Raw genomic sequence first — 16318 nt, 5'->3', positions numbered from 1 at the left:
AGCGTTTACTAGGAGGGGAGGAGGGAGAAATGGGGAATTAGTATTAATGGGCACAGTTTCAGTTTGGGATAATGAAAAATTTCTGTAAATGGAAGGTGGTAATAGTTGCACAACACTGTGAATGTGTGAACTGCACACTTAAAAATGGTCAAAATGGTAAATTTAATATATATTTTACCACAATAGTAAATAAATAGAAAGATAGAAAGCAAGAAGATGGTGCTGAGTTACTATTCAAAGTCATGTCTTTCTTAGTCCCCAAAAATCAATGTTCTTTCTTATATTGTCTATTTCCAAATGGGTTGGATTATGGATTTGTTAAATTTTATTCTGTGCAAATAAAATTTTACTCTGTGTTGAATACATGTTGTGAATAAATTGGGGTGGTTTTATTAATTACTGAAGCACAAAAAGAAAAAACATCCCAATGAATTTTTCCAAGTACACAATACATGAATCTTCCAGCTTTCCTCCTGAGCTGGACCAGTCATCTCCCCTGGGAGACCCCAGCAGGGCACCAATTTCTCTTCTATAGTTTGATGAGAAAAGGCTCCATGATGTATATATATATATTTTTTTTAATTTGGCTGTGTTGGGTTTTCGTTGTAGTGCGCGGGCTCCTCATTGCGGTGCCTTCTCTTTCTGCAGAGCAGGGGCTCTAGGCGCGCGGGCTTCAGTAGTTGCAGCACACAGGCTCAGTAGTTGCGGTGAGTAGCTCAGTAATTGTGGCTTGTGGGCTTAGTTGCTCCGCGGCATGTGGGATCTTCCTGGACCAGGGCTCGAACCCGTGTCCCCTGCATTGGCAGGCAGATTCTTCTTATCCACTGCGCCACCAGGGAAACCCCCATGATGTACTTTTTTTCCATGTACAATGTAGAAGAATGACTTTTTTTCCTCCAATATTAATTGAGATGGAACATTCCAAGATCAAGAAAATGTCATGTATTCGATGATGAGTAAGCTGGACATTATGGGAATGACAGTTACAGGACACAGCTATTTGCCAAAAATATGACCTATGGGATTTAAGGACCATGTCATGCTGCTCCGCTTGATGATTTTTACTTGGATGAGAGTGCCAATTTGGTTTTCTTTTGAGGGGAAAAATGTCCAGCGTATACTAGGGTATGTGGGGTGGGGGCATGGAAGTGTGCACACCCACGTGTTCAGAGCCGTGGGGAAGGAGGGAAAGGCGCCCCCCAACTCAGAGAACTCTGGCACTTACAAGAGGAAATAACCTACTCCTCCTAGTGAGCCAAAACAAGCAAGAGATAAGGGATAAAATGCCCAGGTTATGCTTTTCCCTGGAAGGAAAGTAAGCCAAGAGGACTATCACTTTGAAGACGAGTTATAGAATATGAATCTCTCCACCGAGGGTACTCACCATATTTTCTCATCTCTTTCAAATCCTGCAGAAGTGCACAGTCAAGACAGAAAATAGAAAAGGCCATAAGATGGAGATGCAAATGGCTCTCCAGATGTGAGTCCATCTTAGGAGAAATTGCACTTGTGAGGACAGATAAAAACGTGAAACAGGAAGTAAAGTGGCGGACCTTACATGTTAAAGCTCAATTGAGCACCCACATAGAAGAAATTGAGCTAGACTTCATGAAGTAAAGAATAAACATGATCCCTAACAATCCAGTCTCACAAGCAGAAAATTATCTTGATTTGAATAATTAAATAAGTAGTATAGAAAGTTCTAGATGGAAAGTTGAATATGTTTAACTCCTTCCCACTCCTGAGTTCCTATTAAAATGGTAGCCAGGGGCTTCCCCGGTGGCGCAGTGGTTGAGAGTCCGCCTGCCGATGCAGGGGACGGGTTCGTGCCCCGGTCCGGGAGGATCCCACGTGCCGCGGAGCGGCTGGGCCCGTAAGACATGGCTGCTGGGCCTGCGCGTCCGGAGCCTGTGCTCCGCAACGGGAGAGGCCACAACAGTGAGAGGCCCGCGTACCGCAAAAAAAAAAAACCAAAAAATGGTAGCCAGAAAATTTAAGTGGACATAAACCCAACAACAGTAAAGAAAATTAAAGAGAGGAGGCAGTTAATGAAAATTCAACACATGTCTGGAAGATAGAGGATGGCTGAAGGCAGGTTAAAATGAAAATAACAGGAAATCACAGCCTGGAGTCTGTGTGGAAGGGAATACATTCCAGAAAAAAAGCTCGTCTATTCTGCCAAACGCTGGTGAGTTTCAGAACTCAGAAACAACAGGAATGATGAATACAGTGAAATGAAGTTGTGAACAAGCAGCAGCTGCATTGCCCCACTGCACTCACTTTAAACACCTGGTATCCAGACAGCATCCACACCCACCCAGTTCTCCAGTCTAATCATCAGAGAGCTCTCCTCAGAACAAATCAAACGGCCGCACTGGAAACATCTCCGCATTCTGGCATTCAGGATGCTCTCAAACTCCAAAGCCCTCCAGTTAACAGGTCCTGCCCACATACAGGACATTTTCATTGCCTCACACTTTAATCTGAATGAACGCAAGTATGACCAGCCATTCAGCATAGAGACCTTTATTTTTTTAATGACTCCAACAAATTTAAAGAAAAATGAGGTATAGATGAGAACTCAAAAAATGAAAACTCTAATCAGTAATTGCACCGTAAAATAAAAATAGGATGCCAAAGAAAGGAAAATTGTGACAAAAATAAGAACTATTGAAAAATTTTAAATGACTACAAACAGAAAAATTCATCACAAGAATTGGAAAGTAAAACTAAGATGACGTCCCAAAAATAAGGTCCAAAACACGAGATAAAAAAAAGAAGATAGAAAAGATAACAGAAGACCTATCCATGGATCCAATATCAGACTAACAAGACTTCTAGAAAAAGAGAGACAGAGAACACAGGAGAAGAAGAAATTATCAAAGAAGTGATACAAGACAGCGAGAAGTCAGAGGTGGGACTGATCACTGCGGGTTCAGCTAGTAAGGAAAGAGGTCACAAAGGAGGGGAGTTTTCAGGTCAACCTGGAAGGATGTGAAGGATTCTGACTAATGGAGAAGTAGAGATTGCCAGTTACAAAGCCCTGTGAGTAAGAGTTTAGACCAGGAAAGAGGATGGTTTGTGCCCATGGAAACTGCACAGATTCAGATTCAACAACCATTTCTCTAGCATCAGTATCTCCAGGTACTAGTCTAAGCCCATTATACTGTAGCCAGTGGAATCATCACAACCAGTTCACAGCTTTCATTTATGGATCAGAACACTTAGCCTGGGAGAGAGAAGTGATGTACAGTCAGCTCTTTGTATCCATGGGTCCCACATCCACAGATTCAACCAACTACTAATGGAAAATATTCGAAAAAAAATTCCAGAAAGCTCCAAAGGTGAAAACTTGAATCTGCTATGTGCCAGCAACTGTATTAGGTATTATAATTAATCGAGAGATGACGAGGTATACCGGAGGATGTGCATAGGTTATATGAAAATTCCACGCCATTTTATACAAGGGACTTGAACATCCGCGGATTTTGGTATCTGAGGGGCTCTTGGAACCAATCCCCAAAGATACTGAGGGACAACTGTATCACACACCTGGTTGGTGTTAGAGTAGAATTCACCCACGATATCCTCAGGCCCCAAGTCCATCATTCCTTCTTTCAACTGGAGCTGACACATGCTACAACATGGATGAACCTTGAAAACATTACGCTAAGTAAAAGAAGCCAGTCCCAGAACACCACATACTGTATGATTTTATTTATAGAAAATGTCCAGAATAGGGAAATCCAGAGAGACAGAAAGTACAGTACTAGTGTTTGCCTAGGCCTGGGCATATACGGTAATGGAAGGTCCCTGCTAATGGATATGTAGTTTCTTTTTGGGGTGATGGAAATATTCTTAAAACTAGATTGTGGCAATGTTTGCACTACTCTGTGAATATATTAAAAAGCATGAATTTTATACTTGAGATGGGCAAATTGTATGGTATGTGAATTATATCTCAATAAGACTTTCTTTTTAAGGCATGATTAGATTCATGTTTTGGAAAGATCAACCTGGTAGCAGCATGGGAAAAATCAGGAATATAGACAATGAACACAGAAAGACCAGTGAGTAGGCTATTTTCACAATCGAGGTGGGTGTTGATGACAGACTGCACTACAGTGGTGGTGGCAGAGGTGGAGACATGGACCATTCAAGAGAGATTTAGAAGGCATGATACACAGGCGTCGGTGCCCGGTTGGCTACTGGAAATAAGTGCAAGGGAGGAGTCCAAGATGGTACCCAGGCCGTAGCTAGATGGACAAATGATTGCATTCACTAAGACAGAGCATGCTGAAAGGACCAAGCCCGCTTTTACGGACAGGATTATTACGCATTTAACTTAGAGGTGCTTTGGGACATCTAAGTAGAGATGTTCGGCAAACAGAGACACTGGATTGGCACTCAGAGAAGACAGAGCTGGAGACAGCAGTGTGTGGGTTACCAGCATGTTTTGGCTATGAAGCTTTGGGCTTGGACGAGATCACCTGGGGAGAGAAGAGGGCTTGGGGCTGAGCCTGATGAACCTTTCTGTTTAAAGGGCTGGCTAGAGGAGGATACAGCCACACAGGAGAAGCCAAAGAAAGACCTAGAAATGTAAGGGGAATGGTGCCAGAGGGGTGCTGTGCTTCACGGAGTCTATATTTGTCAACAGTACCTTTTTTATTCATTCGCTTCATCCCCATTCTCCTTTCTGTTTGCTTGTGCTCTTATAATGTGCATCGCTTCGTGGAGTGAGCATGTTACACATCTCATGCTGGGCTTTTCACTCTGCATATTCACAAGCTCCATTTTGTCCATAGCTTCTAACAGCTTCTGTTGCTCAATTAAATATTTTTAAATAGAGGAATTTAAATAACTGCATAATAGTCCATCATAGGGCTGTTCCTTCATTTTAATCTCTGTCCCTGGTGTTGGGTACAAGATTTCTTCCCTGCACCTTGTTACTCCTCAGTCTGCAGACAGACCTAGTTTGTGTGTATCTCTGCTGTGTGACCATGTCCGCTTACTTAATGTCTCTGAGCCTCAATTTTTCTCAACGTAAGGAGTGTATATTACATGGAACACTGGTGTGTGAAATACCCAAACAAAAGGTGAAGGGATTGCCGTGGACAAAGCTCCCAGTGACAGCAAAGATTCTATATTCTACGTAGCTCTGCACTTCCTGGTGTGAGGATCTCAGTCCACAGTTCGTAAGAGGCACATCTCCTTGGCAACTTTTGCGAACAAACAAATACATAAAGTGGGACAGAGAGGAGAGGTCTAGGGTTGCATAGGAGCACAGCACACTGTCACATGGTGAGGTGTGAGATGCAATTATATCTCACCAGCGCTCTGCTCAACAGCAGGACTGGCAAACCACTCCAGCGTTGCCGAAACCTGAAGAAGAGCCATGGGAAGATGACGTTGCAACCACGTGAGTTAGCAGAAGCGACGGAAACAAACTCACCCACCGCCACCACCATTTCCCCAAGCAGAGGTGGGTATAGTGGGGAGGTCTGCGCTGACCATGCACCCAGAGGAGGCTGCCCTTAGTACCCAAGGACATGCCAGCTCTCGTTCATCCCACAGAATCTCCTCATCAAGGTGAAAGAGCCCCATGGAAAGTCTGGGTGGAGGTGGGAGGGATCCTGCTGGGGCTACAGCAGGTGTCTGTGTCCCCTTATCGAAAAGCTCTGGGTGAAGTCGCCAGGGGAGAGGCTGCAGATATCTGAGGTCCCCCTGAGGGAGCCAGCATCTGAAGCCACCAGGATTTAGAGAACCAACTAGACTTTTAGCACTGATGCCAGACACCACAGCTCGTGCTAACAGAGAAGGAAATCCCAGAAGGTCCACAGTGCAAGTTCTGACCCCCCTCCTTGAGAAAGTATTTTAAAGTCCAGGATGGGGGCAGGAGGGAGCAAAAGAAGCCCCCAGAGTGGCTGTAAACAGGTGAGGCATCTTTATGAGGTTAGAGAAATGCTCTATAACTGGATTGTGGTGATGGCTGCCCAACTCTATAAATTGACTAAATATCACTGAATTACACACTTCAAGTGGGTAAATTTTACGGCATATAAAATATACCTCAATAAAGTTTAAAAAAAAAAAGAAAAAGGAAACCAATGGATGGAAAATTTAAATGGAAAATGTGGCTACAATTATCAAATTCAAACCAAAACAGAAATTCAAACGTGCGTGTCAGGAACAGGGTAACTAGGATGTCCACTCTAAACCGAAGTTAACAAAACTCCATTCTAAGGATATAGCAGTCTTCCTGTTTTCATATAGTCAATGTGTTCATTTATACCTCGTCTACATAAAGCGTCTGGCGCCGTGTGGGGCACACAGTAAGCCATCAGCTGAGTGGTTGTCATTTCACTGACTTCTCAGGAAAGATGTCAGTGCCACTCCTGGACACTGGGGCAGGCCTGGAGAAGCAAGGGTAGGAGACTACACGGGCAGAATATGGTTAGCATCCTGGGTCAACAAGGCAGGGATGAGAGGTTTGGAGCTATTACAGCCAGTCAACAGGTCAGGACCAGCAGGACAGCTCGGAAAGGCCTGGCAGCATTAACCAAGAGAGTCTGGAGTCTAGGAGACTGGGGTCCACCAAACTAGTTTGCAATGTGTGTCAGACGGACTCAGTGCCTACCCGGCTCTGTCACTTACTCATTTAACTGCTGTAAGTCTCAGCTTCCTCATGTAAAGCAAGATGAATAAGGACACCCATTTTTGTGGCTCTGTCATGGGGATTAACACACATCAAATACTTGGCTAATTCTCAGTGCTAACTATAATAATAATAATTATCATTACATTATTATTATTATTCCAGAACCCACAAGCATGAGAATCGTTAGCATCTCACGGAGCATGGCTGTTCAAGAGGTTTTTCCAATAAAACTGAAATTATTTTTTCCATATCTTTAAAGCAAAAAAAAAAAGACAGGACTTGGGGGGTAAATAGAGAGACCGATCATAAAATTCGAAAGGTAACTCTTGTTACCAACACTGCAATCCCAGAACCATCCTTTTCTCCACGTATCCATAATCAGTTTCAACATCAAGGGCATGGAGATGACTAGTGGTTGTGGGTGTCTTGCTATGGTGAGTCTGCATCCATCATCCTCTCTACCTCTGGAAATAGCCTTTCCTGCTGCCCAGAGTGCCGAGTCTGAGAGAGAGAGGCTCTGTGACTACGCCACTTTGGGAAGACGGGAAGTGGCAGCTGACAAACATTCAGCATGTGTGTTGGACAGTGTCACGGGGCTGCTGATTCACGGTACAACAGGTGGTAGTCGGTGGCAGACAGCAACATCAGTTACCCCCACACAGCCCCTGCTGCTTCCTGTAAATGCCGCGGAGGAGGCAAGGCAAGACACACGACAGCAAGGCTGCCTAAGTTCTACAGAAAATACCTGCATGAGCTCTGCTTGATTAATGGAACTGGATTCGGTTTTATGTTACTCATTACTAGTGTGTTCCTGGGAAACAGCAGAACAAAACAATTCCACAAAGGACTCAAAAGGCATATGAAATTATGCTTTGTAATCAGGGAAAAAAGAAGGGAGAGGGAGAGGGAGGGAGGGAGGAAATATGTGACCAAAAAAACCTAACCTGACAGGGTGTCCATGGCGGCTCACAGGGACGGGCCTGCCAGGGTCACGTTGCTCACCATCTTTCCCCTTGTTCCCTGCATTTTAGACTGAATTAAAGGCTAACTGATGAAAGCAAAACAGTAGCACTTATTCAGAATCTTTTAGGAGAAAGTCATATTACACTAGACTAGGAGGATACAAAGAATCACTAAAGGACTCACATCCTCTGGAATTGAAATTTACCAGAGGAGTTAGGATATATACATTGAAAACAAAATACCAATTGGAAGCTTGCAAAAGGTTTGATCTAGCCAGTCCGCTATCAGGGAGCTATCCTATAGATGAGTTTCCACTTAGGCACAAAAATCCTAGTAAGGGCTGTCTGTTGTCACACTGATCCTGGTAGTGAAATTTTCAACAACCTAAATGCCCAGCAATAAAATGATTAAACACACTATACAATACATCCATGCTATGGAATACTATGAAGCCATTAAAAAGATCACATTATTAATTAATTAGGTAAACCTATGCATACTGACCTAGGAAGATGCCCAGTGTACCCTCCATGAAAAAAAGGCAAGTTCCAGAATATACACCATGGTCCACTTGTGTTCTGTACTAGTTTGCTAGGGCTGCTAAGACAAACACCACAGACCGGGGGGCTTAAACAACTAAAAGCTTTCTCGCAATTCCAGAGGCTGGACATCTGAGGTCAAGGTGTTGGCAGGGTTGTTTCTTCTACAGCCGCTCTCCTTGGCTTGTCTCAAGTTCTTCCCTCTGTGTGTGTCTGTGTCCTAATCTCTCCATATAAGGACACCAATCATATTGGATTAAGGCCCACAGTAAAGGCCTCATTTTAATTTATACCTCATTAAAGGCCCAGTCTCCAGTCACATTCTGAGATACTGGGCGTTAGGGCTTCAACAGATGAACTGAGGGGAGGGATATAATTCACCCTTTAATAAGCTGTTTAAAAACTGTGTGTAGATGGAGAATTTTTATTTTCAGTTTATATTTCTGAATTGCTAGAAATTTTATAATGGGCATACATTCATCTATTATGTTAAATCAGCAATTCTTTAAAAACTATTATGATATTTTTGCAATGTTTTATGTCTGGAATTACTTTCAAATGAAACTTTTTAAAAGTTTCACAGTAGGGATGGAGCCACAGGCCTGGTCTTTAAAGGACTGGCAATAACCATCCCACAGGGGTGGCCGCTGGACTGGGGGCAGAGAGGAAACAAGCCAAGAATACACCAGTGCCATAACACAGAATCAGCGTATCAGCCAAAGACAAAACCAAAGAGCAGAGGAGAACTGTTGCCTTTCAGGGAAAACATAGGAGGAAAGTACCACCTCTCTGATCTTCCATTTCTTGTGGGAGCTGCTTTTAAAGATGAGCAGATTACCTACACTTATTTAAATGGATGATCTGAAAAACAATATACCACCTGAACTGATACTGATAAAGTTCCACATTAGAGGGGAAGGAGAAGAATGTAACAAATCTATTGGATATACATGAAGGGTTTAGAAAAGGTCCGCTTGGAGGACAAAAGTTCCACAGTATTTGGTTATGGTAAAATTCAAATAAAGTAATGAAACAGTAAATAAGAGGAAAAAAATCAAACTAAGTATATGAAAATAAAGATATTCATAACAGGGAAGGAATTACCAAGGGAAAACATGTTTAATGTAAGAGTAGAAGACTGGAGCAGGTACTCACATATCACATTATAAAGACAGAACAAGACTGATAAGCAAGAGTAAAATTCAAGGGCTTCCCTGGTGGTGCAGTGGTTGAGAGTCCGCCTGCCGATGCAGGGTACACAGGTTCGTACCCCGGTGCGGGAGGATCCCACGTGCCGCAGAGTGGCTGGGCCCGTGAGCCATGGCCGCTGAGCCTGCGCGTCCGGAGCCTGTGCTCCGCCAAGGGAGAGGCCACAACAGTGAGAGGCCCGCGTACCGCAAAAAAAAAAAAAAAAAAAAAAAGTAAAATTGAAGAAAGTTTTCAAAAAATATACAAATTCAGCTTTGGGCTGAATTGTGTCTCCCCCCCTCCCCGCTCCAAAAAAAAAAGAGGTATGTTGTAGTCCTAGCTCCTAAATCTCAGAATGGGACCTTATTTGGAGATACTCATTGCAGACGGTCCGGTTAAAATGAGGTCATTAGGGTGGGCCTTAACCCAATCATGACCAAGTCCTTATAAAAAGGGAAAATTTAGATACAGGGATATTTGCAAAGGGAAGATGAAGACACAGAGAGAATGCCATGTGAAGACAGAGAATTGGAGACATGCATCTACCCACCAAGGAATACCAGAGATCACGCAAACCTCCGAAAGCAACGAAGAGGCAAGGAAGGATTCTCCTAGAGGTCTCAGAGGGAGCCCGGCCCAGCTGATACCTCGATTTCGGGCTTCTAGCCCCCAGAAATGTGCGAGAATAGATTCCTCTTGTTTAAATCACCCAATCTGTGGTACTATTTTATGACAGCCCTAGGAAACTTAATATAAATAAGAGATTAGAAAATATAAGGGTTTCTAGTTATTTCTTTACCAAAACATGAGACAATTTCAAGACTTTTCTCTTAAAAATTATTAATTTTGCCAGAATAAGAAAAATAAAAAAGCTTTAAACTAGTTGTTCTTATAAGCTTGGATTTTTATGACAGCAGTAAGGAATGCCATTGTAAAAAGCTTTTAATAAAGTATGAAGAGAAAAATAAGTCAGCCACACTCCCTAAACCAACACCATGTTAGCACATTTTCTTCCAGGCTCTTCTCTATGCAATACACACACGCACATTTATACATGCATACAAACACACACACAGATTTATGACTGGAAGAGCCTGCTGAATTTTTATTCCCACTTTCTTCCCCCCAAAATGATGCATAATATGAAATAATGTTCATAATAAAAGAAGTTGCAGTGACACTTTTCTTGCCTACATAACCAATCAAATGAATCAAATGAATGTTATATAATATCACCTGTTTGGGTATTACTGTAAACAACGTCACAATGAAGGTCGTGCAGGAACTCTCAATCCACATCTTGGGTATTTTCTTAGACTCCTAGAAGTGGAATTAATGGGCAAAAAACATAAGAACATTTTCAGCCTCTGCTACATCTTGCTTTCCAAAGATGAGCTACTGATCAAGTGAACAGATTTAAATCAGATTCCGGTGGCTACTTGTGACGGTGGCTGTAGAACAGCTGTCTTTCCTCCATTTGTGGGCACTTTTTTCTTTTTACTCCCTGAGGTTTTGCCACACTCCTCTTGAGGCAGAAATCATTGGAACCCAGACAGGTAGGTAAGCGATACTGTTGTCAGCACTGCAGCTGAGCAGAGGGCTATTTTGCAGGGCAGGCCAAGCACGTAGCAGAGGAGGAGAACGTGCCCCGGGCTCGCCTGGGGGGGGAGGGGGAGGGGGCGAGGCCCCAGTGGGGGCTGGGCAGCTCAGGACCAAGAGGCCCAGCTCTCAGCACCCACACAGGGGGCTTCCAGGGCACACACTGCTGGGCTGTTAGGGCTGGTATTTTATACATCAGCACCTTCTTGCCCTTCTTCCTTTCCAGCCCAGCCTGAACCACCACCAAATGGGAGAAGTTGCCCCTGAATGAATCCCACCAAAGTGAACAGTATTCAAAGGCATCAGTAAAGAAAGGCACTGATGCGGAAGGGTTTGCTGAAGAGTGTTTTGAGAAGTCTGAACTGACTAGAAAAATGCACGTAACATTAAATGCGGACACACATATCCCTCGTTATAATTTTAACACTTTAATCCGCTCAGAAAAGTTAAGCAACAGCTACTCAGTCCCATGTCAAGGCCCTGGGGTGACAGGTGGTTTCTAAACAGACGTGCCCTTGTAGCCTGCGTGCCTGCATGTGGGTCAATGAGAAGGGAATCTGAGACAGGAGTGCTGGAGGGGAATCAGATTGAAGGTTAACGTATTTTCATTACTTAAAATCAGGCAACACAGGTACACAGCCTGCTGTTTTTACACGGATATGTCCGAAGAATCTTTCCATGACAACAGAGACCTACCTACCTCATCCTAAAATTACAGGTGTATTTGATATGGCAGAAATACTAAGCTACCTATGTTTAATAATCTGAGCAACGCTAATGACAGAAATGAGGCACAATAATCTTTTTAAACTGATTCAAACCAAACACTGAAGCTGCCATATGTTTTGTTACAGTTACAAGACTACACACAAAGACCTACGTTTATAGAAGTTCACGTTAGTATAAAGGTACATACACCCGGTCTTGTCAGAAACCAACATGAACAGCAGCTGAAGGCAGGGAGGGGTCGGTTTCAGAGACAGGAAGCTTCCTCCCGTGACGCCAGGACTCCGTGCAGGCACGAAATTTGGATGTTTCATTGCTGCCACCTTGCCTTTGCCCCACAAATTTTAATGCCAAATTCTGATTTATCATCTCTATGCAAGCCTTCAAGCTATGTGAATGTTCTACGCGCAGAAAACCTCTTATCACCACTGACTTGGCGGACAGTGTGGCTCCTGTGCCCTCAAAGCCCAAGGGAGGGAGGGACTCAGGGGGCTCAGGGCAAGTGAGGACAGAATGCTAGCAAAGCAGGCACATCAAGAACAGAGCTTCTCGGGCTTCCCTGGTGGCGCAGTGGTTGAGAGTCCACCTGCCGATGCGGGGGACGCGGGTTCGTGCCCCGGTCCGGGAAGATCCCACATGCCGCGGAGCAGCTGGGCCTGTGAGCCGTGGCCGCTGAGCCTGCACGTTCAAACAGAGCTCCAGTAAAGTCTCCCTTCAAGTGGATTGCTAGGCCGAGAAAGACAATTCTCCTAACTCCTTTTCAATGAGTATTTCAGGAATGTCAAATCAAGTTTGACTTTTATGGAGAGAACTTTTCTTTCTTTGGAAAAACAAAATACTGAGTTTTAATATCAGAAACTTTAGAGATCATAGATATCAAATCCATTACTTAAAAACAAAGTAGTATTAAAAAGTAGCTAACGCTTACAGTTTTGTTCTGTTGTCAGTAAGAACTTTCTAATGAAGTTTAAGCTAAGAAATACCAGCAGGGGGAGTGGGGATGTGGGGCGGGGTGGCATCGGGGGGAACGACAGGACAGAGGTGGCCACCAATCTACCTGATGTAAACTGCTAGACTTACAGGAGAGATTCAGGAACTCTTCATGTAGCTTACTTCTGGCAAACAACAGTTCTCAGAAGACATCCTTTTAGAATCTATAGTCTCTTTTCAGACGTGTATATTAATTAGACTTAGCCATTTACTGTGAAATTCCTGAAAGTTTCCCTCCAAGTATCTTCTGGTTAAACCAGTATTTTTCTTATAATCAAATTACAGTTGTTGGGTGTTCCCCCCCCCCAAATCAACCAACTTTTTCTTTTTTGAAAGGATAACATTAAAACGTACTATTTTTCAAGTCACTAAAGATGGTTTGGATTAGAAAGTAATTGGAAAGGGGATTCTACTTATTTAATTTCATATTCTGCTGTGGCATCTGACACCTGGCATCTGGTATTTTAGGAATGAAAGGAATTATAAAAAAAAAGAGAAACAGAGAGAAAAATGGGACTATGTACAGATTAAGCCAGTCTTATTAGATGTTTCTGAAAAGAAACAACTTTTATTCTGAATCAGTGATAAGCTACATATTCATATGCCACTATTTCAAGTCACAGTTATACTGATATCTCTCCTTTGAAGCGCTGAATGGTTTTTTCTAAATACTTTCCAAAAGTCATTTGAAAGCAAGTAATAATTCTAAAGATAAAGCATCAGAAACAAATTCTGTCCACCCAAGCTAACTTTAATGTTTAGATCACAACATTTTAGAGAGGCTCCATTTAATTTTTCCCTATTTTTACTTCTTCTTGGCAGTTTTTCAAAACTCTGTGAAAACTTAAACTATGACAAGAAAAGCATTCAAAACATAATACAAATATAGACATGAATACAAGAAAAGTTTAAAACAAAAAACACCATATTACAATATCTCCAAATACGATGTGTTCATGATATGGCCAAAAACTACAGGGTTACAGGTCCTCAACACTCCCACTATCCTACGCAGATCTACATTCATACCTTTTCACATATGTGTATTTTTGTTTTGTTTTGCCTTCTTGGTGCCTAAAGTAACTGAGAATCAAGAAAATAACTAATATGACATGGAAAGCATGGTACCTATGATTTTTTTACATCCTAGTCTAAACACATCTTAATTGGTGCAACATCACTCTTAATAATAGCCAAACAACAGACAAGCAATACATATGAAAAGACGTACTATATATAATACAGTATTTTTAGAACCACAAATAATTTCCACACTGACATTAAAAACCTGCAAATTAAATCTTAACTCACCTCATTATAAAGTTAAATGCTCATGTATCATAGCAAGAATGCTATTACTAGAAGCATTCTCAATTATTTCATTTTCTAGTGTAGAAAGGTTATGGTAGAAAAGATAAGGTGCTTTTTCAATAAGGTGCCAACAGACACTGACAGTGGCTGACACACACACCCGGTGCACACTATCCAAGAAAATAATCCTAATTTGGAAATGAGATATATCACTAAACAGCTAGACTAAAAGTAGAGTGGGATAGAATAATTATCCGTGACTAATATGTCATAAACACAGACAACTCAATGTACATGTAGTCAATGAAATAAAGAATAACGTTCCATCTTTTTTTTTTTAATTCTACCTTAACTTTTCAAATTGTGCCCAATTCTAAAACTTTAGTTTCCTAGTTTCCACAGCTGACTAGAAGACTCTGATATTCTGATGGTAAACTACCAGAGATTAATGATCCACTGGTGCTACCCTTGCTGTGTTTTCTTCTTTACTATGAAACCATAACCCTCTATTGCTATTTTGTTTCATGCAGGACCAACCAAACTTAATTTCTTTTCTAAGAAAAAATAAATATATAAAGAAGACACTGTCAGGCATATATTCACAAGGTCTCAATTTCTTAAAACATAAGTATGGGTATATTTATTTCTCTCAAATGCATACAAGACAATAATTACACAGCAACAAATCTTTTGTTCAACAATGATTTGATTCATAAGCATTTGAATTAAATTTACATAATTTCACATCCATACCCTTGCATGTTTAAATACTGTAAGTAAAAAAGCCCCCCAAATAACCAATTCTTGTATTTCCTATTTATCCCTCTATACATCCAAACTTTAAAAAGTTACAAACTGAACACTATACAGAACATACAAATCATGTTTAAAAACTTGAGGTTTTAAAATCACTGTTCCCCCAAGATGATTCAAAAAAGTCCTCATGCTGACAAGTGCAGTCCTAGGTGGTAAAGTAACTTGGAGGAGGGGAAGAAAGAAGAGACAGACACAAGTTTGCTGTCTTAATATTTTACTAATCCTGTTAGTTAAAAATGGTGATGTCATGAGAAATAACAGTTTAGGTTTAATATGAGGAATGGAGTCTGCCTCACAGTTTGAGACATGCATTTCAAGTATTTTCCTATTTGATCTGAGCTCCCTGCAGCAAACTGATGCTGAAAGAGAATAATTATTTTCTTCCATACATTCGCTCAATGTCCGCCTGGTAATGTGTTTTAAGCTCTTTGCGTTTCAGCTTGAAGGCATCTGTCACCAGACCAGTTTCAGGGGTCCACGGTTCAGGGCTCAAACGAATTTTTACTGGAATTTCAAACTTTTCCAGACTTGCTGAGACGGTGAAAAGAAATGTAAATGCAAGGTCATGAAAAATATACAATTAAAATTCTTGGCAAATAATTTAACTTCCTCAGTCTTTGAGCACTCATCAAAATGCAAAGCCAACAGCTCATAAATCTCACTTCTAAACAATCTATCCCTCAGAAATACAAGAAGAAACAGATTATGTATGAGAATTACAATAGCAAAATACTGCTGAGAAAATCTACATGTCCATCAATAGAAGGAGTTGGATAAATTATGATACAGGCATAAAACATACAACACTCAGTCACTAAAATTGAGTTAGATCTATCTGGTATGGGTATATAAAGATACCTGAAATATACTGTTAGGTTTAAAAGAAGTTTTGTTTTGTTTTTAACACTAGATAAACTTATATGCAACTAGATGTGTACGACAAGGGTACACACCAAAATAAACCGCATACTTCTAGGGGGCTAGGATCCAGGATTAAGGAAAAGGAAATGTCACTTTTTACCTTACACCTATTTGTTTTCTTTGAATTTATTTTTAAAAATCACTTTAGAAACTAAGAAATAATAAAGTTTAAACAGAATCTTGTCACTGAGCCACGATATTCGCCATGAGCTCTGAGGAAGAATGTCTCCTCACTACTGTGCTTCTCCCACACTGCTTGATACCAAGTAGGTCCTCAACAGTGGAAAACTGAAAGGGGGCGGTGGGGAGCGGCGGGGGGAAGACAGGGAAAAGAGATGTAGTTTTGAAGAAACACCTTTCCTTAAAAAGACTGATTTACTTTTCCAGCATTCATTTAACAAATATTTACCAGGGAAAAAAATACTGTATAAAGTGCTTTACTAAACATTCTTTTAAAATACAAAAATGAATAGTTTCTGCTCTCAATGGTATACTACCGGGAAACAGGTAAACACCTAGCCATAATAATGTATATACCTTAAAAGAACTGAATTAAAAGGTATAAGTGCCTTGGGGACAAAAATGATATATTAACTCTAACCTGTAA

At 41.4% G+C, this 16318-nt stretch overlaps 1 protein-coding gene across 3 annotated transcripts in view; it reads right to left on the bottom strand.

The window, feature by feature from the left end:
• Positions 1 to 13200: 13200 nt before the first annotated feature.
• The window catches only part of ACSL3 (acyl-CoA synthetase long chain family member 3), a 79160-nt gene continuing 76042 nt past the window's right edge, over positions 13201 to 16318 (bottom strand). For 2 of the 3 annotated variants that reach the window (XM_079925224.1, XM_079925223.1), the window contains one exon: positions 13201 to 15321. In XM_079925224.1, coding sequence (XP_079781350.1) covers positions 15164 to 15321 — 158 coding nt within the window. In that variant the 3' untranslated portion in view covers positions 13201 to 15163. The remainder of the gene's footprint in view (positions 15322 to 16318) is intronic. The other variant, XM_079925222.1, reaches the window with a different exon arrangement.

Source organism: Stenella coeruleoalba, assembly GCF_951394435.1.
Source record: "Stenella coeruleoalba genome assembly, chromosome: 6".
Lineage (NCBI taxonomy): Eukaryota > Metazoa > Chordata > Mammalia > Artiodactyla > Delphinidae > Stenella > Stenella coeruleoalba.
The sequence above is the reverse complement of the archived record's forward strand: the minus strand, read 5'-3'. Positions and strand labels throughout refer to the sequence as shown.